At 40.1% G+C, this 25753-nt stretch overlaps 1 protein-coding gene across 4 annotated transcripts in view; it reads right to left on the bottom strand.

Moving 5' to 3' along the window:
* znf423 (zinc finger protein 423) overlaps positions 1 to 25753 on the bottom strand; it is a 154597-nt gene that overhangs the window by 124120 nt on the left and 4724 nt on the right. For 3 of the 4 annotated variants that reach the window (XM_042744157.1, XM_042744155.1, XM_042744154.1), the window contains one exon: positions 2898 to 2957. The exons of the other annotated variant lie outside the window; for it this stretch is intronic. In XM_042744157.1, the coding sequence (XP_042600091.1) occupies positions 2898 to 2957 (60 nt within the window). Of the gene's footprint in view, positions 1 to 2897; positions 2958 to 25753 lie in introns of those variants that run through there. 4 annotated transcript variants of the gene reach the window in all.

Raw genomic sequence — 25753 nt, forward strand, 5'->3', positions numbered from 1 at the left:
TCAGACAAATCACTGTAAATATTTTACACCTTATACCATCATTTTCTAGAAATTGGGGAGATTAAAAAAAAAAAAAAAAAAAAAACATCATTATTACTGTTGACTGACTAAAATTAATAAATATTTTAGCTGCATTTATTTGATATAAAAATACAGTAAAAACAGTACTATTGGTAAATGTTATCACAATTTACTTGTTTTCTATATTAAATTAAAATTTTGGTTTCTTTTTCTTATCTTAGTTCTATGTTTTTAGAGGAATTTGATGAATAGAAAGTTCAAAATAACCCCATTCATTTTAACTTTATTTGAATTTTTTGTAACAGTAAAGCTTTCTTTCTCCCTCTTTCATTCTGGCCTCGACAAAAGTTTAATGCGAGCCGAGTTTGACAGCATAGGCTATTAAGAGGGTCATAAATAGGCCTGGTTCTGTGACCCGTTGCCAAATAAAACCAGAACACAACAGCTCCCTTTCTGCCTGAGGAATACACAGGTGACCAAAAAGCTCACATTACGGGTGAGGTCACAATGACTCGCCCAGTGTGGGTGAGACCGAGGGAGAGCAGAAGGAGACATCCGATTGGCTGCGTTAAGAGGTCCTGCCGGCCCACCAATAGCTGAGGGAGGAAATGAACAAAATAATTCAATTCAAGACCATTACAGCCCCTATCGGCCAGCGCATGGGGATATGAGCAGCCTTTTTCCACAATGAATCATAGTCGGGGACACACACACAAATTGGGTGCTTGTGTGCGTCTATGTGTGTGTGAGTAATAATGTACTTGATCCCTGCAAATGTGCGTCAGACGATGTCCTATATGTTGACAAAGCAAAGTCTCTAGAGCTATTGTTTCAAAGTGTGCATGTGTGCGTGTGTGAACACATCCAAAAGCACCGCTCCAGCTCTTTGACAGGAAGCCGGAAAAACAATGCTCAACTTCACAGCTCTGATGGCACTTCTAAAAAACAATTCCCCCCTCCCTGCTCCGTCTTTCGAAAAATGACAAGCGTCTGCATCTGTCTCTATTAACTCTCGCTCTCCCTCCTCTTCCTTTCCTTCGACCGACCCGACCCCCCCACCCCACACCACCATCTCTCCAAGTCTCCAGTGTCAGACCTGGCTCATTTTCTCTCTTTTCTCCTTTCCTTCTCTTCTTCCCCTCTGGGCCAGGGAGGGACGGGTTGTTTTTCTATCTCAGGGAGCACGGGGTGGAGAGAGAATGACACAGAGAGAGAAAGAGAGAGAGAGAGAGGGAAACGGGGGGGTGTACCTCCGGCCCGCTCCCCCAGCGGGACAGACCGAAGGGGCCTCAATCAGGTCCTTGGGGGCCCGCGGGTGGGGGGGTGGGGCTCTAACTCTTTCCTTTAACCTCTCTACCCCTTAACTCCAACCCCCCCGCTGCACTCGCTCCAAACTCAGCACACATTTTCCACCGAGGAGAAAGGTGGGGGGGGACGAAGTGAATTTAATACCAGGAAAAGCCTGCCAGTGTCCTTGTCGACATCATCTCCTAGGGAATAAAGGGAAGGAAGGTTTTTTATCTTTTTAAATAAGAGATGGCGAGCGGCCCCCTGAGCCCCACCACAGCAGCACAAACAAACACAGGAGAGAGTATGGATAGGGGGAAGGGATTGAGAGAAAGAAGGGAAAAAAGGGAGACAAAGAGGAAAGAGAAAGGAAGAAAAAGGAGGTGATGCGGAATGCGACCAAGTCCACCCGGAACAGAGGTGGGAAAAAAAGGCTGATTAGCGCGAGCAAATGGGGTTACGGCACGAGAAATGAAGGAGAGAGGGATGGAAGGAGGAGTCGAGGAGAAGAGGCAAGGAGGAAGAGCGAAGGGTTTAGCGAGAGCCCTGGGACTCCCCTTCCTGCTGTATCTCACAGACGCAGCACTTTGCAGCCACCCAGGACCTCAGTCAGCACCCCTGCAGCACTCCCTCAGGGCCGGTTAGGAGGGGCCCACGTCATCCTCTCAGGCCCCTGGGGGCAGCTCTCTCTTACTCCCTTCTCTCTGCTGAGCTCACCAGGATGGGATTTTCTGTCTTACTCCCTTCTCTCTGCTGAGCTCACCAGGATGACATAATCTGGAGTTAGATCGCAACTTTAAAATGATCATGAAATCTATTTATTTTCTAAATAAACTTTCCTGCACAAAAAAAAAAAAAAATTGCCTTTTTAATATTTCATTAAAATAAATTTAAACAAGCGTACTTTTCAACAACCCCTCCTGCCACTAACCTGTCATATAGAAACCACTTTTCACAACCCAATTAAATCTCAACAGGTGAATGCTATCACATCCCACCCTACTGTATCCTGTATCTTTCAGTGCAAGGACTATTTCATTCATAATCCAAAAAAAAAAAAAAGTGCATAGCTGTGTAGATTGTTGGATAGCATGCAGTCCAAAAAAGCAGCTTGGTTGATGCCATGGTAATATTTTCACGCTCCCGTCCATACAGATACGTCTCCTCATTTGAAAACGCTCGAGTAGTGAAAAGGGCTTCTGAGGTAATTGGTTCAAAAGCAAAATCTAATATTCAGAAAGATGCACGATCTAAAACAGCCCGCTCGGATTTTGCCAGATAGAAATTTTCCTCTCCAGAGAGGAGGTGTAATCAAACTCGTCAAGTCGTGCGATATTACATTCTGAGAACGTCAAAGTGACTTTAAGTTCAGACAGGAAGCGCTTCTAAGCCTCCAGTCCAGCATGCACCTGGACGCCATCCTCTTGTGCCTTATGAAAAACTCTCCCTCCTTTCCTCCCTTCCTCCCTGTGTGCACAGGGCTGCAGGCCATGTGGAATTGATATTAGAGATTGTGATGCAGCGGGTCATCTCCGAGGGAGCAGGGGGTTGGATATATCGTGCAGGACGCCACGCTAGCGAAATCATACCTGTCTGAACAGAGGAGTCCCAACCACTGGCGCACTCTGTAGATTCGGCCTCTTCCACCGCTACCGAAAAAGAGAGAGAGAGCGTATTAGAGCGTTTGTGTAGCCAAACCACACATTTCAGGCACACAAACATTTTCGGCATTCTTCTCAGAAGCGCGTTACATAAACGGCGACCCATCTTGAGCCTATGATGAGTTCCATCTGATTACTGGATGCACATCAAAGGGCTTTATTGTGTGTATGTGCTTCTTTGTTTGTCTATGTGCTAATTTTGGAGGTGCAAAAACAGGTAACGGGAGGCAGTGAGATGAGAGGAGGAATGTGTGATGAAGGTTTTCCTGGGCATAGTCAAGGAAGGAAGCCCCACTGGCACACAAACAGGAAGCAGCAGTGTTCAGGACACAATAAGAACTTGGACCACCCCCCACAGCCTCACCACCATAAACACACACTCACACACACGCACACACATTACCGGTCTCTACAAAATCCCCGTAGCCTGGAAGCACTTTGGCACACAGTCTAGAATGGAAACACACACTGTAACTTTTCAACAACAAACACAGTCGGTAATTTGTGTAACCTCTCCACATTAGAGGCATCAGTGCATGAAGGAATATGTCGAGTAATTTATAACAGCACTTTTTCAGCATGAATGGACTATTAAGTGTAGAAATCTTCACACTCGGTGAACAATGTCCATGAAGATAAGGAACAAAAAGCAGGAAAGATAAACATCAATGATGAGGTTCAAAAAGGGCTAAGACATAATTAAGTTATCAAACTAACAACATTAATATTTAAAGCATTAATCAAGCCAAAATTAAACTTATGTGATTACTTACTCTCGTGTTGTTTCAAACCCTTGAGTTTTTTTTATGTAGAATACAAAAGGAGGTTTTAGGAGGCAAGCTCTTTTTCAGTTACAATGAAAGTCAATAGGGAATGGAGCAGTCAAGCTTAAAAATAAACAATAAAAAATATGAAAAATAAAATAAAACATTCTGCCTAATATCACTTACTGTAAGTCGCTTTAGCCTTCAGTCTCTGCTAAATAAATGTAAATGCAATTTTTTCTTTTGTTCACAGGAGAATGAAAGTCACACAAGTTTACACTAACATGAGAGTGAGTAAATGATAGACGTTTATTATTTGAGTGAACTGTTCCTTTAAATAGTTTATGTGAGAAAAGAAACAAAAGTGGGAACAAGAAAGACAGAGACAGCCAGAGAAAGCACAAGAGAGAGACTGAATCTGCTCTGTGTAAAGGAAACTGTGGTTAGATATTCTCCCACTGGCATTGGGCATCATTGCAGTCTCACTAAACCCACTTCCTCTCAGGAAAAGACTCTCAGAGAAAGCGGGGAAAAATGAGAGACAAAATGAGAGAAAGACAGAGTGAGGGAGAGAGAGAGAGAGAGAGAGAGAGAGTAAGGCACAAACTGCACTGTCCCTGACAGCCATACTGCATTCCTTCCACATTATCAGTTCCTTAATTACACACAGACTCTCTTTTCCTCTGAAAAACACACACACCACTGGAGAAAGTGCTGTCTGGGCCACCGTACAGCGTCCTCGCTGAAGCTGCTCCCAGCAGGGTGGTCAGTGTGAACTTGACTCCACTACCACCTCCCTATTCCATATTCTACTCCCAAGCCAAGGCCAACAGGCCCCTGTTTTCCCTCTCAGTGCTGTGGAATATCAGCACCGCAGACGCTCCAGCCAGGAGTTCCAGCGTAAAGCCTGCCGTCAAGTCCCGAGGAGCCGAGCCAGGTCAGAATGACTGGCCTGTTACCGGACGCCAAGCGCTTGAGCCCAGAAACAACAGAAGGCCTTTGCTAACAGGACACTGAGGTCTTCTCTTCCACTCCTTTCAAAGTCAAGGGATACGTCACACCTCTCTTTGCCTTTCTCTTGTCCTTTGTTTAAAAATCTCTCACATTTTTCCCCTCTGTTACTCATATTCCCACTCTAAAATGACGTTTGGCTGGATTTATGCTTTTGTTTATTCTTGTTCCAGACTTGGAGGCAGTGTTGTTGAGTAGAACCGGAATACATGTAATTCATAAACAGATTACAAAAATAAAGTGGTGGGGACATTCACAATATATGGTGGCATATATGGTGTCCCTCAAGTGTTGTCTCATAAACAGATTAAAAAAATTACAATTCATAAACAGATTACAAAAATCAAGTGCTTGGGTCTTTCGCAAAATGTGGTGATATTCCTTATATGATATCCCTTGAGTGTTCTCTAATGAAAAACAGCTTTAGAATGTTCAATAAAGCCCATATAAAAATGTATCATTTTATCATTCAAATAAATAAAATAATACCATTTTAATGTATTTTTTTCCATTAAATAATAATAATAATTATGATGCTTACTATTGCTCATACTAAAGTATTCTTCTTCTTATTATTATTATTATTATTATTATTATTAAAAACATAACTCCTACATTTACAATTATTTATTTAAATTCATTTTTTCCCCAGGTTAAACATTAGTTCAAGTTCTAACAAGTGTGCAAACAAAGCAAAACTAAATAATAATATAAACATTTTTAAATAGTTTATTTAATATAATGAACTATACATTTTAATAGACATAAAATAAAATGTATTTTAATTAAAACTTTAAAAAATAAAATTTAAATCAGTTTCTGTCACAATTTATATTATTTATGTAATTTTATAGATTTATTTATTATTTATTTATTTGTATTTTCTTATGATTCTGAGGGAATCTTGGGCTTTATCGTAGCCTATTTATTTAAATGTGTTAGAAATAAAGAATGAAAACACTGCAAATCAGAAAGTCTAAAAGGATTTTAAAAATTACCCATTTTTAATTACAAATTGAGTATATTACATTGTAAAATACACTTGTGTGATTTAAATACTGAGTACTTGTCGGACTAAACAATAAACTGGTTTGTAATTCACAAATGAACATGACTGCAGCCAGGTAGCATCTTAGCACATTTAGCACAGTGCTACTTGTGTAATTTGTAATCAGGATTGGGGAGGTTCAACCAGAATACAATCATGGTGGGGCCAGTGATGTACATTTTATACCGGGCCCAACAATTGCTTACTGTGGCCCTGATCAGGATAAAATCAGAATGCATCTACCCAGCTTAGATGCTCTCCTACTCTTCTCTGACCATCTCTTCCCTTCACTATAAGTTTGTATTTGTGTGTTCTTTCTCTGTTCACAGAATAGTTTCTCTCCTGGCCTGAGTCGCTTCGATGCGGTGCTGTACTGTTTATCAGGGGAGATATCATGCTGCTTTTTCTAGTCAGATCTTGCTCTCTTGTTCTCCACTGTGCAGGGCTGGGCTTCTCTCCCCCTGGCTTTATGGTATGCTCCCGGTAGTCTGTAAGATTCACTATGAGAGCTGCTACTCATACAACAAAACCGCACACACTTACAAACACACACACAGAAAACACAGTATCTCTTCAGAAACCCAACCTACACTGCAGGTGCTAAGCATATTCAGACACCCAAACTCACACAAAACTTCTACCTTCCTTTAAGAAGAGATAATTAGTGGTGATTACTTGCTCATATTCATGGTTAGACATTTACATAAACCCTTAACCCTAAGAATTAAAGGGATAGTTCACCTTGATATTTTGATAAAGCAGCAGTTTTTGTCCAAAAATTCAAAATTTCCCTTCTGAAATGTATATTTAAAAAAAGATGAAACATTAAAATATTGTCTTATGTGTTCCACAGCGAGCAACTAATACTGTAACATTTATGCTACAGACACTAAAGATAATTCTGCGGCTCGTTGAAGAGAGCTACACAAATTCTGTGTGATTTTTCTGCAATTATTATTTTTTTTTTTTCCGGGTTGAAAATTTACTGTAATAAAAATTGACTGACTGCAATTTAAAAAAAAAGTGATTTATTTAAATTATTTGTATTTAATTTAATTATTATTATTTCAATGTAAATACAAATGTCATAATAATAATAATAATTGTAGATTACAGTTAAACCAACAAGCTAACCCTGGACTGCTCGCATGTAAAAGATGAAATCATTGTGCTTCACTCTGAAACACAGCACATATATACACATATTATATATATATATATATATATATATATATATATACATATATATATATATACACAATGAAGTTTTTAAAATAATAAAGTTACAGTTGCATAATAATATTTCTACTTGCATTCGTATTTTTTAAATATAAAAATTTAAATGGTGGCTGTCATAAAAAAATGATGGATTTATTCAAACATAAATTAAACATAAGAACAGTAAAAATTATAATGAATATGTTATATGGTGCATATATTTAGCAAAATACCCCTCTCTACAGTTTATTTTTCTATCTGACTAATGAGTTCATGGTCACTGAATATGTTTGTTTCTGAGGTAAATGTGACGTTGACATTGTTTACAAGTCTTTATATTGACGTCTTTGCAAGGCTGAAACACTGATTACATGAGACAGGATTGTAAAGTTGTACTCTTTCCTTTTAACTTACCTTCGGATGTTTAGTCATGACTCATGTTTATTTTGAGCTGAAGCTGGTATTAATGTGGAGGATATGATCAGTTCACGTGCGCCTCACTCTGCTGCGTCTGTTGAACTGATGCGCTACAGCGATCTGTCTCTTCACATTAAATAGCGCCAAAACGGCATTTTTTGTTTTAATACTGCAATACAATGGACATAAATTGAAACCTGAGACTTTGTTTCATATTAAAAGCACCAAAGCACAATGCTTATTGTGATTTATTGGATGGCAAGTGCCCTTAAATGTTCCGTCCATTAACTGAAAACAGGCTAGACTAATCGTTTCTTGGGATGTAAAATCAATATCATTCCATAAAAAAGAGAATTGATTAATATCTATATATTCCAAGCCCTAGTTTGCATGCGGCTGTGAGCACGAGCGGCTGTGACCTCAACGTTGCGGCCGCGCTCGTGCTCACAGCCACATCTGTGACGTCAACGTTGCGGCCGCGCTCGTGCTCACAGCCAGGCCGATTACGAGCCACATCCCTGGCCGATCGAACGGTGCATCTCTAATATACATACATATATTTTTATATATACATATATTTATAAATTTATTTAGATAATCGTCCCAAAGCATAACATGATTATTATTATTATTTTTTTTAATGTTCACCCCTAATAGCCCCAATATGCTTTACTTTTTTTAAAGGAACTGAAAAAAAAAAAAAAATTTGAAGAAGGAACCCCACGCTATACATAGAGACCAGAGTATCAAAGAAACTTCAAGGTGGGCTCTTCTGATCTGGTTTGCTACGTACTACCCCACCAACACCTTCACAATCATCCAGAAAACCCTATCTTGGTTTAGTCCCAGAATTCAAAACAAAGCATCACCTAAATCTCAGGCACACCACGATGAACACTTAAGACTCCTGGACCAGGCGAGGGACGTCACATTCCTGAAGACACGTCTTCCCATCGGAGGAGGAAAAAACACTAAATTACTCCCAATCAGAGCGCCACTCATCCCCCATTTCCCGCTTCATTAGAGAAGGGATATTGGAGTGTAGTCAGGCAGAGAGAAAGAGCGCAGGAGTGCGGAGGAGGAAGAGGGTTACGGTAGACAAATGCCCTACGTCTCCTCAAACACACACACACACACACATACACACAGAGACAGCTCCGTTCAGCCCCGGGCTTCAGCACAACAGCACCACACACAGTTGAGCCCCGATCCCTGTCTAAAAACAAAGCTGCCGGCGGCACTGGCAGACCTCTGCCTCCTACACACTACTGCACTACACTGGGCTCGAGCCAAGTAAGACATACTTACTTGCTCTCTGTCTCACACACACACAGAGAGAGCTACAACTCCAGACCCACTGTGAAGTCAATGGTCAGAGATATCAGTGAATGAACAGCTATATGAAAGTGATTGCAGATGCTACAGAATATAAATTGTTACAATAACCCAAACTCATCAAGGTGTGGCTGGCGCTCATCTACAGGGATGGGCCGTCCAGCTGCTGACCACTGGACTACAGATGGCCCTCAGTACACACTTGCAGTCCTGAGTGACTCAAACTCTCCAACCCTCCTAAAAAACGAGAATAAAACATAAAACCCAAGAGGATATTAAGACCTCACACTAGGATCCGAACAGCCAAAAACAACCCCACACGGAAAGAAACAAAAGAAGAGGACGATTGGGAGAAGAAGGGAAAAAAAAGTCATTAGAAGGAGTTTTAAAAGCAGCATTCTATTAAAAGCCTCTTCCTGCTCTCCCTCATTAGCTGAGCATATTTATTTCTGTGTATCTTGTCTTCATCCCCTGTCGCCCTGCGTGCGGATTCGGAAAGCGCTGCTGTTGCGAACTGCGACGCCACGGGGGGGCTTTAGCCATAGGAAGTGTGAGATGAAGAGGAAATGTGAGAAATAACGGTCACATCATGTGATTGTCAACCATCCACTATCAACCAATCACCAACTTTCACAGTCCCAAGATAGTAAATACTTATATTAGTGACTGTGCGATATAGTAAATATTTGTACTAGTGACTGACTGATATCGGCCAGGCCAATCTTTTATTTTATTTGTATTTACATTGATAACTGATAAACGTTAATATTATAATTCTATACTGTTTTGTCTAAAAAAATAAAAAATGAAACACTTAAAACTAAAAATGCAACAAGAGGATTTAGGCATCACAGCATTAGAATTTACAGTAATATTTTAGAGAGTTTGAAAGTGTTATTAATTAAATTACTTAAAGAATAACTTTAAGTAAGCATTAGATGTCGGCAAATCTAAATGTAAAAATAGAAGAAATAAGCTTGCACAATTAAATACTCAATATCAACCAATAAAAAAGATCTCCAATATCAGCTGACAACCTTACAAATACACAGTGTACATCTATAAAAAAAAAAAAAAGTTAATTCTGAGTAAATACTGCAAACAACACATTTTAAATTTTGTGTACATCTCATTTGCTAAAATTAAATTGTATGCTACACTACTATAAAAATAGTAATATTGTAAAATATTATTACAATTTAAAATATATATGTATTTTTCAGTATATTTTAAAAAGTAATTTATTCCAGTGATGCCAAAGGTGAATTTTCAACACAAACTTTTAAATATTAGTGTATACCGCTGTATTATAAATACCAATATCGGCCTACCACTACAAACTCACTGCATACTTTATTCGCTTTTGGCATTGTGCATTGGTGAAAGGAAGGCTCCACATTGCAGGCACTGACACTGCTTCCTTCCTCCAGAACAGCTCCTGCTTGTAAAAGCTTTATACAGTGGGGTGCACGTTCTAATGATAACAGCATGTTTTAAATGTTACCTTGGATACTCTCCATTTCCTTAACATGCTCCGGAGCTACACAGGAGCTGGAGGGAGGAGTAGAGATTGACGCCGTGCCTCCATTTCAAGATCCAAAATGGACACCACTGACCAGTGCATTTGTATGCTTTTATATACTGTGATCTCTCAATGTCTGTAAATCTAGACGGATCTGGACCTTATGTTATAAGGTGACCAGATTTATGAAATTAAAACTGGGGTATTTTTAGTTCAGTGGGCAATATGTCATTGAATTATCATCTTCAAGGGAGGTCAATTTAGTTTTGTACCCACACTATATTCCCATTGGTTTTTAATTAAATAAATAAAAGCTCCACTGTTTGGTCAGCCTTAGTAAGTTGAACTAAAATAAAATATATAATAATATTCTATTTAGCCTATAAACAAGCTAAACTATGAATAAAATAAACTGTGCGTGTGCGTGCGTGTATTAATCTCACAGGTAGGAAGGGGTTAATAAATAATCAGCATCCTGGGGAAATCTCCCCCTTTTTAGCACCATTGCAGGGGTGGACTGCTGTTTCTTTTTCCATTTAAACTATTATTTAAAGGAAGAAAGAAAAAGGAAAAAACACGTTTCCCCCAAGGGCCATCTTCAAACTCCCTCTCTACATCTCACTCTCACACACACACACACAAATCCTTGACACAATTTATTTCTATATTATTGAAATTCCTCCTCAGTTAATTACTGCTGTGTTGGAGTGAGCATGCAGCGTTATTTGCATTTCTGGGTCCTGTTAAGCAGTGTTAAACAGTACCGTCACACCACACACACACACACACACACACACACACAATCACAGAGACAAATATATGAGTGTAGCTGACGGCAACTCAGTGATCAGCATAGCAGAGCGGAGAATAGGACGAGGGTAGAGATCAAACAAGCGAGTCGTAACAACATGGCAAACACAACGCTCGCATTTAGCCGCCAAAACACTTGCCAGCCGGTGGGAGAATGACACAGCCTTTAATTGTTTTCAAAATGAGCGCTTTAAATTAACAACGGGCGATGCTTATCTACCAAAATAACAAGGGTATGGGGAAATCACAATAAGTACGCACAGATGAACACGCGCAGCTTCTATCTGAACTTGTAAAAGATCTGGTTTGTATAGTTTCTATGGTCACTAGTGTCACCAAATGGAACTGCAAAAAAATAAATAAATACTGTTTTCAAACAGGTTTCCGAATAAGGTGTGCCATTGGTTGGCCAAATAGATCCTGATCCTGCCCCAAACTCGCACCATTGGATTAGCCAGAGTTGCTGGTCGTGATTCTCACACAAACAGAGAAATGTTTTGATAGCGCCAAAGATGCACAATGTTTATACTTTTCAGAGGAAATCAATGCACTCTTTGGGGCATGAGCACAAATGACAAAGCCAACTGTAGCTTGACTTTTACAATAAGAATATTTAAAAGAGAATGGCGTTTTTCTGTTGAACATAAAAGATATTTTAAAGAATGCAGGTAACCATGGTAGCCACTGACTTCCATAGTATTTTTGTCTATTCTTTCGTGTTTAACAGAAGAAAGAAATTCATAAAGATTTGGAAAAACATGAGGGTGAGTAAATGATGACAAAATTTTAATATTCTTTTAATGTTGTGATGTAACAGTAGTAGTGACAGATCTTCTAAGATGTGAAGTACATCTGAGTGAAATATTATTAAAAAAGAAAAAAGGCTGGGGACTCGATTATATCCATTAGTGGTTGATTGGATGAAGGCAAATCTGAATGCAAGCTTGAGGTCAAATATAAGAAAAGGGTGGGGTTTATACGGACTAAATGATTAGAGAAGTCCTGCATACAGACATTTCACTGATTAAGATGGGATTATAATATATTGATTCAAATTATGAATTATTAAGGCACTGTGGTCACTAAGGTTCAAATCTAACTAACAATATATTTCCTGCCTTATCTCCCACTGTGGGAAAAAAGTGTCAAAAAAGTCTAAAAAAAAAAGAAAAAAAGAACAAAACAGCAATTGTTGCTACAGTGGTTTAACGTAGAGCTATACAAAAAGCAGGTGTGGATAGCTGTCCATAAGATGCTCGCCAAGCATGAAACTCGCATCAAATTCCCCCCCGGACATAACCACAGCTAGAAAAATGGAGAACTGGGGGTGAATTCGGTTAGCATCTGTTTATGTAACCCTTGTCGTTGTGACTAGCAGGATTACCAGAACACACTCCCCTTGAACCGAAGAGGAATTCCGTCAGGATCCGCCGCTTTATCAAATCAGGGATGCGTTTCACTGCAAGAGAGCGATTCTGACAACGAGGAGATGCTGCGCGTACAAAGAACAAGATCGCATCTCTTAACCCAGCGAGAAGAAACATCCTCACCCTCAGACCTGATGCTGCGAGGGCCCTTAACGAGCGCACGTGTATATGCGGACCCTCACACGCGCACACATGCACGCCGGCCCCCTGCTTCTCCCAGTAAGGGCCTCACACACTGCAGGTAAAGCTTCAAAGATCAGCATCACACTGCAGTGCCATGCCAGAAAAGAGTGGGGAGGAAAGAACTGAGAAAAGAAAAAAAGAAAATGAAAAGAGAGGTTGTTATTTAAACAGTCGTTCTAGTACGGCTTGTATGAATACAAATTTTGAGAGAGACAAAAAGACTAATAGATGGGCGGAGGGAGGGTGAGAATATTATGCAGACGCACCTCCAATGACATTACAATAAAAAGCTCTTGTGGACCACTGTTGGTATGTGTGTTTGACATGGAGAGAAAAAGAGAGAGATGGAAGGGAAGGGAGAAAGAGAGTGAGCGAGCGCTCAGAGGGAGTCTCACCTGGGCCCAGCTCTGCTGCAGCCGTCTGCAGGAGATTCAGCTGCAGAATACCTAATGCGTGTGTGGAGGGGCGTGCCGTACAGCCCTGTTACTGGCCCCGGGCCATTCTGTATGATTAAGTCTTCTACACTTAAGGGATAAAGCCTTGCTCTCCTTCTCTCCCACTGGAAGCCATTAGCAGCCCCCCATTTGCAGCTCAGTGTGTGTATGTGTGTGTGCCCTGTGCGTGTTTGAGCCCATGCATTTGAATGGGTTCATACCCCTGTGTCTTTGTGCTCCTGCCTTGTTTGTGTATGAGTGTGTGTGTGTGCTGCTTCTTGAGCAAAGCGTGTGTGATTTTGTCAGTACAAAACAGCTCCACAGCACCCTGGGATTAGTGTCCAGCGGCGAGCTGTTTGGCCCCAGAGTGCATTGCGGTCCGGCCCCCTCATTAGAATGGGCCCACACAGGGCCAATGGCTGCCGCCGCAACATCACGCATCACGATCAAGGGCCTGTTGGGTGTCCCTAAGAATTGGAAGCCTGGGCCCCAGACTGTCGCACACACACACACACGCTTGCTCTGGATTAAATCAGGTCCATAGCTCTGAGGGTGGGTCGTTTGATCTCCTCCTGTCCAACATGTGGCACAAACATCATCACAAAAAACATGTGTGACACACACAGAGTAGTAGTGAATTCTGAGGTTTAGCCATGTATAATTAAAGAAATTACAAAAGGAAAACCTTGTTGGTGGCGGTCTGGTAAAATGGCTACAGGGTCTAAAATGTGATTGGATATGCTGAAATACCCACACCTAAAGTTAAAACCTTACAGTTAGTAATAACAACACTGAAAAGTTTGTCTGCTAAGACTATTAGTAAACATAATTATTAATTGAATATTAGGTATTTTTTAATAGTAATTTTGGTAATAGACCGATATATCAGCCAATATTACATAACTACACTTGCTTGACCAAATATCATATTATTATTTAAAATCAGTCACGTCAATTTTAGTTTTTAGTAAATTTTGACAAGAGAGTGTAAAATAAGTTCAGTCAAATAAAGGACAAACTAATAATAGAATGATAGCTAGAATGACAGACAGAATGATAGAATAAATAATAGATCAACAGATCGACAGATTGCATGATAGACAGTGACAGACAGAATGATAGAACGATAGAACAAACGATAGATAGAGCGATAGAACTAATTATAGAATGAACAATAGATAGAACACTAATATGATCTATACAATGAATAACAGATAGAACAATTATTGAATTACGGATAGAATAGATAGAACGATATACAGAATGATAGATAGAATGACAGAATGACAGAAAGATAGATAGAACGATAGAACGATATATAGATAGATAGATAGATAGATAGATAGATAGATAGATAGATAGATAGATAGATAGATAGATAGATAGATAGATAGATAGTTCTGGCTTCACATTGCGCCAAACAACACCCCTGCTACAAATATTTAACAAATTTCATAGCAATTCATTAATTGTGCTGAATATTTTTGCCAAAATCAGCAGAAAAAAGCCTGCACACTCCATCTGGGCCTACTGATGAACCCAACCTGAGTCAATAGGAACCCTTTCGACCACTGAACCCAGTGTTAAAAAGCATAAGGCGAGGCAATCAACATTTAATAAAGGAAATCAGAGGCATCCCGCAAGTACTGCAGTAGAGCTGGTTTAATGGCCGCTATGTGTGGCTTCACGTCGCCCGTGTTCTCCGGGACAGAGAAAAACACATTATAAATGAAGAGATCCAGCATGCTGTCCATCACTGCCATGTTTCTGGGTTAATGACGCCTTAACGGTCATCCTATACTTACAAACAGGCTCACCACGAAGGAGAGAGGGAGAGCGGGAGAAGGAGAGGCAGAGTGTCTTTCATTTCCAGATAATTAATAATAGATAAAAGCCTGACTTGTTCTGCATGGCTTAATAGCTTTTAATAGCAGGGAGAATGACGGGAACACGCACGGCTGTGTCTCCAGACGCTGGCCTGCAGACCTCCAGAGACACCGTCATCTTGCTGCAGCACAGAGGGGGGAGGCGTACCTGAGCCAGAACAGACACACACACACACACACACACACGATCGGAGAGAGGCAAGCAGGCTAAAAGAAGCCCATGCACTTACTCAAACACACGCAGGCACAAACACACCCAAGAGAGCCCCGTTCGTAGGCCTGCTCTCTGAATGGTGCAATTCACTACTGCCAGCACGCATATAAAAATACATACGCTCTTTCCCGTAAGCACTACACACATCAAAGGAAACCACCGAAGATCAATACCCGGACACAGCGGTATGAAGCCATTCAAAAGACAGGACTCGACTACATGGAGAACGGACACACATACACACAAACGGTGGCTGCAGCACATAAACACACACAAATACCTTGAGCTGAAATGTACTGCTCATTCTGTATAGAGTATGATATTAGTGTGTGTTTACTACAGCGATAAGCACAATATAGTCCGCTGGACGTCAGCAATGGCTGCAGGTACTCACTGCTGCAGAATTACTGCACCATTTCTGCTGCATCAGGTCTGAGAGCCATACAATATTAGAGGTGAGGAGGGGAAAAACTATAAAAATTAATATTTCATAGTATCGATTTTAAATATAGTGATATTTTACCTCATAATGCTTTATTGGCAAATGTTGTATGATGTGTATTGTACAGTGAGGCATTTAGCAATAGCCAACCTAGTATTGTGAAGCCAAAAATGGACACATTTTTCAAATTATTTTCACATTATTCACATATTATTTTGGGGGGTGGGGGGATGAGAGTAAAGACTAACCACCAAAAAAGTAAAAAAAGTAACTGAAAAGACGAGACACACGCAAAGAAAACTGAGCTAGATATATAGCTAAAACATTAAATAAATATATAACGGAAATCTATAATCAATACAAAATAAATATAAACAAGTCTATAACTTAACTTATATATACATAATAAATATAAGCAGTACACACATATATTATACAAACAAAAACTTTTATTCTGGATGTGATTAATCATTATTAATCGTTTCCCAGCACTAGTATAAATAAGCCTATCATTTGAAAAAAAAAGAAAAAAAAGAAAGTATAGTCTCTCTGAAAATGATTGAGAAATGAGTAAAAGAAAAAAAAAGTATAGTCTCTGGAAATGAATAAGAAATGAGTAAAAGATTTTTCGCAAGTTTGAACTGCAATTATAAACTAAGCAAGAAGAGTCATATTTCCGCATATCAATATACTGCAATATTGTATCGCCAGGTCCCTGCTGATTTCAATATCTACAAAATATCACCATCTAAACAACTGCTGCCATCCTGACAGCGAGAGATGTGGTATAAAAACTAATATTTACACTCAGGCAGCCATTTGTCACCGACACACCAGCATTGACAGCAGTAGGAGGAGCCCGTTTCCTCAATATGTCTATGTCTCTCTTTCACTCCTTCCCTGTAGCCAGGGCTGTTTTGAATGCGGGCCTGATTCTGTGACAGCTCCACCCCTGAAAACACACACACACACACACACACACACACACACACTCCAGTTGCAGTGGAATGACAGCAGAGATGGAGTGACAGGGATGAGTATTCCCCGAGCACGGAACGGAAGCATGGACAGGGGGAGTTTTGCTAGGCCCTTATCGCTCAAATGGGTCACTGTGTCCAATCAGGCTTTGGAGGCCGGCCCGTGAGGGCGGTACAGCCATTTCCTGCTGGACGGGACGCAGCTGACAGCCTCGCCCTCAGACCCTCGCAATCCGAGTGCATTGGCTGCCAGCTGCATCTCGCAGGTCAAACATTGGTAGCGCACCGTGCCAATCTCTCAGCCTGGGTTTTTCCCACAAGGGCTTCAACTTCAATAGCCTGTCCTCCAAACCTAGGCCGAGGGACGGCGAGGGAAGCTGATTAACCAAATACTTTTATCAGCACTGAAACTGCTCCACTGCACAAAATGGCTTTAAAAACACAAACCAGCAACACTGGCCAGAAACACGCTAAGGGGGGGGAGAGAAAACCAAGGCTTGGATTGCATGGGGAAGGGATGAGGTTTGGATTGACCCTGGGCCGAAGGCTAAGGTCAATGCAGAGTCCAGCCTCTTGCTTTAAAAACACATATGGTGACACTAGGCACATATTTAAATCGACCTAACACAGTTATTTGAGTTATTTGAAATGAATTATAACACAATAATATACTGCACTGGAAAAAATGAATGAATAGTTCAAAAACATATCTACGGCTTGAGATGCTGAAATGTATTTTATTTATTTTTGTATTTTTTTAAGATAGCCCTTTTTGTGTTCATAACACATCCATATACGTCATATGACCCTAACCAGTGAATCTAAGCAATGAAATCTAGAGGACTAAGGGACAGGAAGTCAACACTGTTAAAGAAGGAAATGGTGTACAGGGAAAAAAGAGAGCAGATACAAGAGTGGGAGGATGGCAAGAGCACTTGTGTTGTCTTCCTGAGTTTTTGTGCTCTTGGGAGAACTTGGACGGCTCGGGTCAGAAGAGACTCATAGAGTTGTACTTTCTATTTCTCTATGCTTTTTCTTTCTTTTTCTCTATTTCTTTCGTTGTCTCTCCTTCACGTATGTTAAGGTGTGCTGCATGTTTGCGAGAATGCTTGAAGTGAAGGTAACTTTGATGTTTTTACAAAAGCCAACTAGAGATCCACAACACCTCTGATGTGACGGAAGATGAAGATGAGACAGACAAACAAATGTCGCACAGAGAAGCACAAATACAACATGTTCTAGCAGCGTAAAATGATTAGTAATTTTTTGATGTTAAAACACTTTCTCCTATCAGAGTTTAATGATCAGAAATGACTATGGTGGGTTAAAACACTCTCAAAAAAATACTATTTTGAGTTTTGTTTGAATAACCCACCACAGCAACACTACTTTAAAGTATGGCATATAATATAATATAATATAATATAATATAATATAATATAATATAATATAATATAATATAATATAATATAATATAATATAATATAATATAATATAATATAATATAATATAATATAATATAATATATCGCCACAAGTGGCCCAGAAGTTACACCCTCCACCGTGATGCCAGACCAAATCATAGCATTTACCAGCAAGAAGAGACAAACATTAAAAAAAGACACAAAGTCACACAAGTAGACACATTCTTTGTCTCTCACACTCCTCCCTCCTCGCCGCACACATGGCACATTCCTGGCCGTGCGATGGCTAAAGGCCGTCAGCAGTCGTTTCCTGAGGAAAGCCCTGGGTGCAGTGTCAACTCTCCTTCTTCCTCTGCATTCCCCTCTTACACACACACACACAGTGAAAGATGCAGTCAGGGTCTTATCAGTTTACCATAATTCTGCCTTTCAACACAGTGCAGAACACTGAAGTTTATATATTTACCTTGACACTCTTTGACTCTAATGACTGTCTCTCTAATTGTGAAAAAAAAAAGGGGTATCTGATGTGCTTAGAAACGCACCCAGGCACATTCTCCAACTCAAAGATTCAAGAAAAACATAAACCACAATGGCATCACACACACGTTAAGAGCACGGCGGAGCTTCGGTGTTCACTAGAAGAAAACATAGTCAAAGATTAAAGGGGCGCTCAGATCAGATCTGAAATTTGTTTTTCATCTGTCTCGCCTGTCAAAGACAAGAGGAAAAATGTTTCCAATATACCTGTGCAGAGAGAGAGAGAGAGAGAGAGAGAGAGAAGGATCGAGGAAGCCAGAGAGAAGCAGAGTCTGAGCGATATAAAGTGAATGAGGAAAAGAGAGAACATGGAGGGAGAGCAGACGTGATTAAATCCCGTCGGCTGTGTGGGGCTGTCAGCGACTGTGACACGAGGTTCAGATCGTTGCTCGCTAGGGAGAGCACCATAATCACGTTCTTCCCGCCATGATGCCATCAAACGGGGACGGGACGGGTGGGCGGCTGCGATGGGGACGGCAATGGCAAAGCCCAAAACTGCCACACACATCCCACCTTATCTAAAATCACCTTTTACACTAAGATTGGCCATTAGAATTCAAAAGTGACCACAAACGACTATCATGCAAGCACAATAATTCCATCACAGGACTTTCAAATTTCAAAACATTTTACAACCAATTCAAATTCAGCAACTACATCTAAACAGGCCATAAAGGAGTCAAATTTTCAGCTTTGACTGGTTACTGCATTATTTTCAGCAGTTCATCTGACAGCAATTTGTGTCAATTTTTGTGCCCGTGGGCCAAATCCTGCACGTCTATCATTTTTTACGACCCTCCTATTGGTTAAATCAAGACAAAATTGCTGTGCTGCCTTATACACAAAACAAGTGCATAAATCAGCAGTTTAGGTGTACATATTCGGTCATGTCTTATACAATCAGATCTGTTTATGCAAATAACTAAGGAGTAACAACTGTTTCAGGTTCACATGCACAATACATACTGTCTGATTTTCTTAAAAATAATTAAAAATAAAATCTGAAGGAAAAAATGAAGAAATTAAGATAAAATTAAGAGAAGAGTCAGCATTCTCAATCCTGAATATCATTAAATCAGTTTTGTGTGGGTTGATACTGTCAAATATTTGGGCTTTAGCAGACTTTTTTCCTCAGTTTCTTAAAAGCTTATAGGAGTTGCCCTTAAAATCTCAAAATATTATATTAATGCTAATAAACACCTTATTAAGGGTGTTCAGCCTTAATTAGCATGTCAAACTTAAAGGAATAGTTGACCCAAATATGAAAATTCTGTCTTTTACTTCAGTCTTTTTTTTCTTCTATCGTTCCAAGCCTGTATGACTAATTTTTTTTTTGTATTTTGTTTAAGTTTTTTTTTTATTTTATCGTTCCAAGCCTGTATGACTAACTTTCTTCTGAAAAACACAAAAAATATAATGGGGTCCCATTAAAGTGAAAATATAAAGATCGAAATATTCACCATTAGATCTTTGGACTTCCTCAAATTTGAAAAAAAATTGGAAAATTTGGCCTTTGAAGGAAATATCTGTAGACTGCATCGCAAAATTGCAAGAATTAGGATGTTTTCACTCATCTAGATGGTGAGCAACTAAATGGAACATAATACAGGGGTATTGTGATGTGTTTTTACTAAACAAAAAGTATATTTTAAAGAAGCATTTTAACTTGACATGCCATGTGGGTAAAAAATAAAAAAAAAAACAGCATAGCGTTTTGCTAAAGACATCCTTCTGACGCATTTGCTCATAGACCAACAATGCACAACAGCACAGATCCCTGAGTACTCCATTGATTTATCTGTAGAGTACTCGAGGAGACAAAACTACCAAAATGCCTATTTTACACCCTCTGGCAGGTGGAGGGCCCCGTGCCGAATGCCCCTGACCTAGGAGGAGGACGGCCTCCCTGGATCACAGTGCTTCGGGACCCTCCAGAAATAGATGGTCCCAGTACACCACCAACAATACCATCAACCGAACAGGAGGGAGAAAGAGAACTGGGCTGTTCCACACAAAGACGTAAGAGTACAGCCTGACTGCTCAGGAGACAGGAAGAATGAGAGAGAGAAAAAGAGAGAGAGGGTCTTAATTGCCTTATCCTGTAGTACAGGCTGGGGAGTGCTTTTTGACTTCGGCTTCCAATTTCACGCTACAGCATTATTTAGTTTGATACAGACTTGATTAGGCATTACAATGTGTCCCCTCTCTGAAGGAGCTTTGCGGCCGGCCTGCATCACTAGAGGACAGATTAACTCTGCAATCACGCTCCTTCTGAGACCCTTCTACTGTTTGTTTAGCCCGCCGGAGACCATGCCAGTGCGTGTTTGTTTGTGTATGGGGATTTTGTGGGAGGGGTTCTTATTAAATGAACTCTACCCACACTTACAGCGACCCTTATTATGGGACATGACCACAAGATATAGAAAGAAAGTGTGTGCGTTCGAGGGGATAATGCTCAGTCCTTGACCTCAAGGACCTTCCTTTCCAGTATATGAGAATTTTTAAAGAACTCAGTTTCAAAACAATGATAAATACACACAAGTGGTGCTGGTGAACAATACTTTTAAAAGTAAAGTTACATTATTATTTTTTTACTGAGAGTTACTAAACAAATAGACTGAAAGTAGAACATTATATTAGATCCAATTTATTTAAATTATATATAGATGGTATACATTTAGTGCAATACTGGTCAAATGGTCAAATAAAAGTTAGTGTTAGATTATTATGCAACACAGGTCAATTTTAATGAAAATCACTTGTACATTATGAGGAAGGGAGAGTTTTTCATTTGCATTTGTTAGAAAAATTAAAGGGATAGTTCACCCAAAAATTAAAATTCTGTCATCATTTACTCACCCTAATATCATTCCAAACCTCTATGTATTTCTTTCTTTTTTTAAACACCAAACAGAATATTTAGAAAAATGCTGGTCTCCAAACAGCTGACGTAGCCCTTGACTTCTACTGTATGGAAAGAATACTATAACCCTTTTCAACATGCTAATTGTGATTATGTAACACACTGTTACTTCTGTAACTGTCAATAAAAGAAGCCATAAAATAACACTTAATGAGAGCGACATACTTGGACTAAAGTGTTCCAACCAATTACGGATTGATTACTCCAGTACCAATGTGTAAAGTATTGCGTTTTACACTTTGCCTCAAGATAGTGTGGTGCAAAAACTCTGATATTGGATTTTATCAGAGTTTAATGATCGAGCTGGATCCAGATAGAAGAAAGAGAATCGGACAGCCTGGTCCCCTGTCCATCACTACAGAACAGGTCAAAACTTTACATTTTTAACATCTGTCCATCCACCCATCCATCCATCAACACTAAGGCCCCACAGTACACAACCCCCACGCCCCGCGATCTCCAATTCTCTTTCTTTCCGCTCCCTCTCTCTGCCTCTCCTGGAGCAAGTAGGGCCCTGTTTGATGGTGACATGAAGCATTTATTAGGCGAGAGAAGCTGAGCAGGAAAGAGAGAATAAAGAAGAATTGGGAGCGCGAGTGTGTGGATGGTTAATAATTTCTGCGCACTTCTCTTGGCCCTGGAATTTTTTTTGTTTTGCAGTAGCTGAAAGAGACTCTCTTCCCCATCATGTTCAACAACAACAACAATGATACACACCTATCAGAGCAGCCCACAGCGTACACACACACATGTCTGAGCGCCGGCAGATGGATGATTAAATACACGCTGTGGCTGTAGCATGGAGAACTTTACCTGGGGACTAAGCCGACGAGATATAACATAAGGTTAACTGATTTGGTTTGGATATGGCGAGTGTTTTGACACAGTTTGGAGTGAATTCCGTCTCTCTGGCAGTGCTCTAACACAAACGTACACATGTCAGCCACATTCAGATGCAGATCGGTCGTGTGTGTGCAGACAGAGAGGTAGATGTGAATTTGCTTCTACACACCTCCATAAATGTGGCCTGAGTCATCTCTCTTGACAAAACACTCCCAGATAAGCACCATAAAACTTTCACATACTCTTACAAACCATCTAAAACACAGATTAGGGGGGAAAATTGCTACTTTTAGAAATAACAAACCTGTGAGAGCCATGGTGCAGTGGGTGACGCACGTGTTTGAGACACGTAAGAGCCGTTGTGCACTCAGGGACACAGGTTTGAGTCTAAATCATCCATTTTCTCCACTTTCTTGTTACTTTAAACATCTTTTTTGACATTAAGTGCCATTTCTTATTTATATTGTTAATTGCTGTGCCATATTCCCCAACCCTCCTATTTCTTACTCCATATGCAATATAATACATTAGGCCTAAGATTTAATATAGTATATCCCATCATGTACAAAGTGTTAATTTGAAAAAGTGTAGTTTGAACCTGCATGGCGCAAACCCACTGGAATTTCATTTATTTGCATGACTGCAACACATATTTTAAAACACTGTAATTTTGTTCACCACTTATGATCAGATCATATTATGAATCATACTATGATCAGAAAATATGACTTGCACCATGGAATGTTTTGCATACGTTTTGTATTATATATTGATTTTTCAAAAAAAAAAGTTAATATGTTCAATATCAATTTATTTTAATAAAAATTTTTCTAACCCTGAGCTTGTACACTTAGGCAGAAGGGTGAGAAGTGAGGTGAGATGAGGTGAACGGAGAGAAGTCGGAGAGGAGAGCGTAATAATCACTCAGTTCCTCTGGGAACTTCTTGAATACAGGAGCAGCCCTCCACAAAAGCACACATGCTAAGTGAACTGCACACAATGGAAAAACCTGACTTTTAACCAACAAATGAACACATCGTAGAAGAACGGCTGTTTTGTAAATGTCATTATTCCGCTTTTTTCTTGTCTCCCCTCCCCTTTATTCTCCCTTTGTGAGCGTATGTGTGTGTGAGCGCTCTCAAACGAAGAGCGACTTTAATTGTTTCTTCAGTATAGCCCCGCTGTTTGCACGGGTTATTATCCCGAGCTTTGTGGGAGGGGGGGACTTGCTGTTTGACGGGGAATTAAATGAAGAAAAATAAGGAAAACACATCTGAATCCAGGATCAAGGGCTCGTCTTTCTCTGGAGTCAGGCGGGCTAACAGAACCGATGGTCTTTTACAATGAGGGGCTAATTCTTTCTAAGCCAAAAAGGCTTCTATGCTAGGATCCAGACTAGCCTCAGGATAAAGCGAAGAAGCTTCACGCCTTAAAATCAATTTATCAAGGCATTACTAACCCAACTCAGAGACCCGTGGTTCGCACACATAATCTGCCCGTGACGAAACAGCAGACTGACAAGCGCCGCTTTGCTATCATTAGCCATGTCTGTATTTTTAAAACTAGTTACTTTAATTGATAAGTGAAGGGTCAGAGTCGTCTTTTATCTTTCTGCCAAATGAATTATGCCTCTTTATTCGCCGACGTAATTGTCTTGAAGATCTGAAACAAGGTACAGCCAGACATTCTGACACTGGATGAACTCTGCAAATTACTCAAAAGTTTCGTTTTGAAGAGTCAAACTCCATCTGTGTTTGAAAGGGCAAGGCTACTCAACTCTGTAAGCGTATCTTTGTTTTAGCGGTTTTGTTCTTGCTGCTAGAAAACTTTTTTAGGCCTTGTGAAATCGATAGGTTCAGCTCTGGAGAGAGCCACAAGCGTTCAAGAGATTTCTCAGTGCGTGGGCACATGCATGCGCACTCGCGCACACACACACACACACACACACACACACACACACACACACACACAGAAACATTTCTCCTCCAGCTATACCAGTCCTTCACTGGTCTAGGATGACTCCCTGAGCGCTCTGCCACGGGAGACCAGATGACCTGGTGAAGGGTCAGAGGGGACTCTGGGGGGCATAGCAGGGGTCAAACCAGCACCAGCACTCCTCATTAATGACCTCTGCAGCCCTTCAATCACCACCCCAAAAAGCTCAGACCAGGGCCTGAAGCCTGTCCAGCAGGGAGACAGGCCAATAAATATATGCATCAGCCAGGTGTAGAGAGTGGGCTTAATTGCCCCCTTTCCTTATGTTTAATGTACAGCCCAGCGAGACGGGGCAGGGTCGTAGTGCAGCCACCCGGAGAGGAGAAAGAGTAGAGAGAGAGAGCGTTAATGCATCTTTGAATATCAGGAAAAGTCAATTACACACAGACAAATACTTCTTGACATAAAAACTTTTGAGGTCAGTGAAGTATCTTTTGCTCAGACAAGCAACAATTTATAATGAAAATACAGGGAAAAAAAATATTCTGAAATATTTTTACACATAAAAAAATTCTATTTTAATATGTTTGAAAATGTAATTTATTCCTGTGATAGCAAAGCTGAATTTTCAGCAGCCTTTAATTTAGTCTTCAGTGTCACTGATTTATTCTTCATAAATTATTCTAATATACTGCTCAAGAAACATTCTTATTATTATCAATATTTTAAAAAAGTTGAGCTGCTTAACATTTCTGTGGAAACTGTGGTACTGTTTTGATTAATAGAAAATTTAAAAAGAACAGCATTTATCTAAAATAGAAATCTTAACATAAAAAATGTCTTTACTGCCATTTTTCCTTTAATGCATCCTTGCTGGATAAAATTATTTAATTTAATTTTTTATTTTTTTTATATCTTACTGACCCCAAACTTTTGAGCAGTAGTAACCCACTCCCCACCTCATAATATCGACAGTCTGACAGGCCCAAATTATAAAACGAGCCTTACGGTATGAAACGTCACTCAAATTCCTATTCTAGGTCACCAAACTTAATTTTCTAAATGTAAAAGAATACTTTTAAGACGTACCGAGACATGCTTTCTAGACAAAAGTCTCTGACGTTCTCTGCGGACTGGGTGAAAATGGCTGCCATATTTAATCTACATGGGTATGAGCAGCTTTGAGAGACTCTTTCTCTATGCGTTGTTCCAGCACGTTTTAATCTGCCCTCTGCAGCAGCCCAATCTGGGTTCCAGAGCGCAGCATCTTAGAACGGCCGTGATCCTCCGGGAAGGCCTGACAGGGGAGCCTTGGCTGGCAGGCTTGGTGGGGAAGGAAGAAGGGGGTGCAGGGAATGCCAACCACACAAACAGAATTAATAACAGCGGGCGTCAGAGCGACGCCTTCTCTTTAGAAGTGAAGCGTGGCATG

Source organism: Cyprinus carpio, chromosome B18, assembly GCF_018340385.1.
Source record: "Cyprinus carpio isolate SPL01 chromosome B18, ASM1834038v1, whole genome shotgun sequence".
Lineage (NCBI taxonomy): Eukaryota > Metazoa > Chordata > Actinopteri > Cypriniformes > Cyprinidae > Cyprinus > Cyprinus carpio.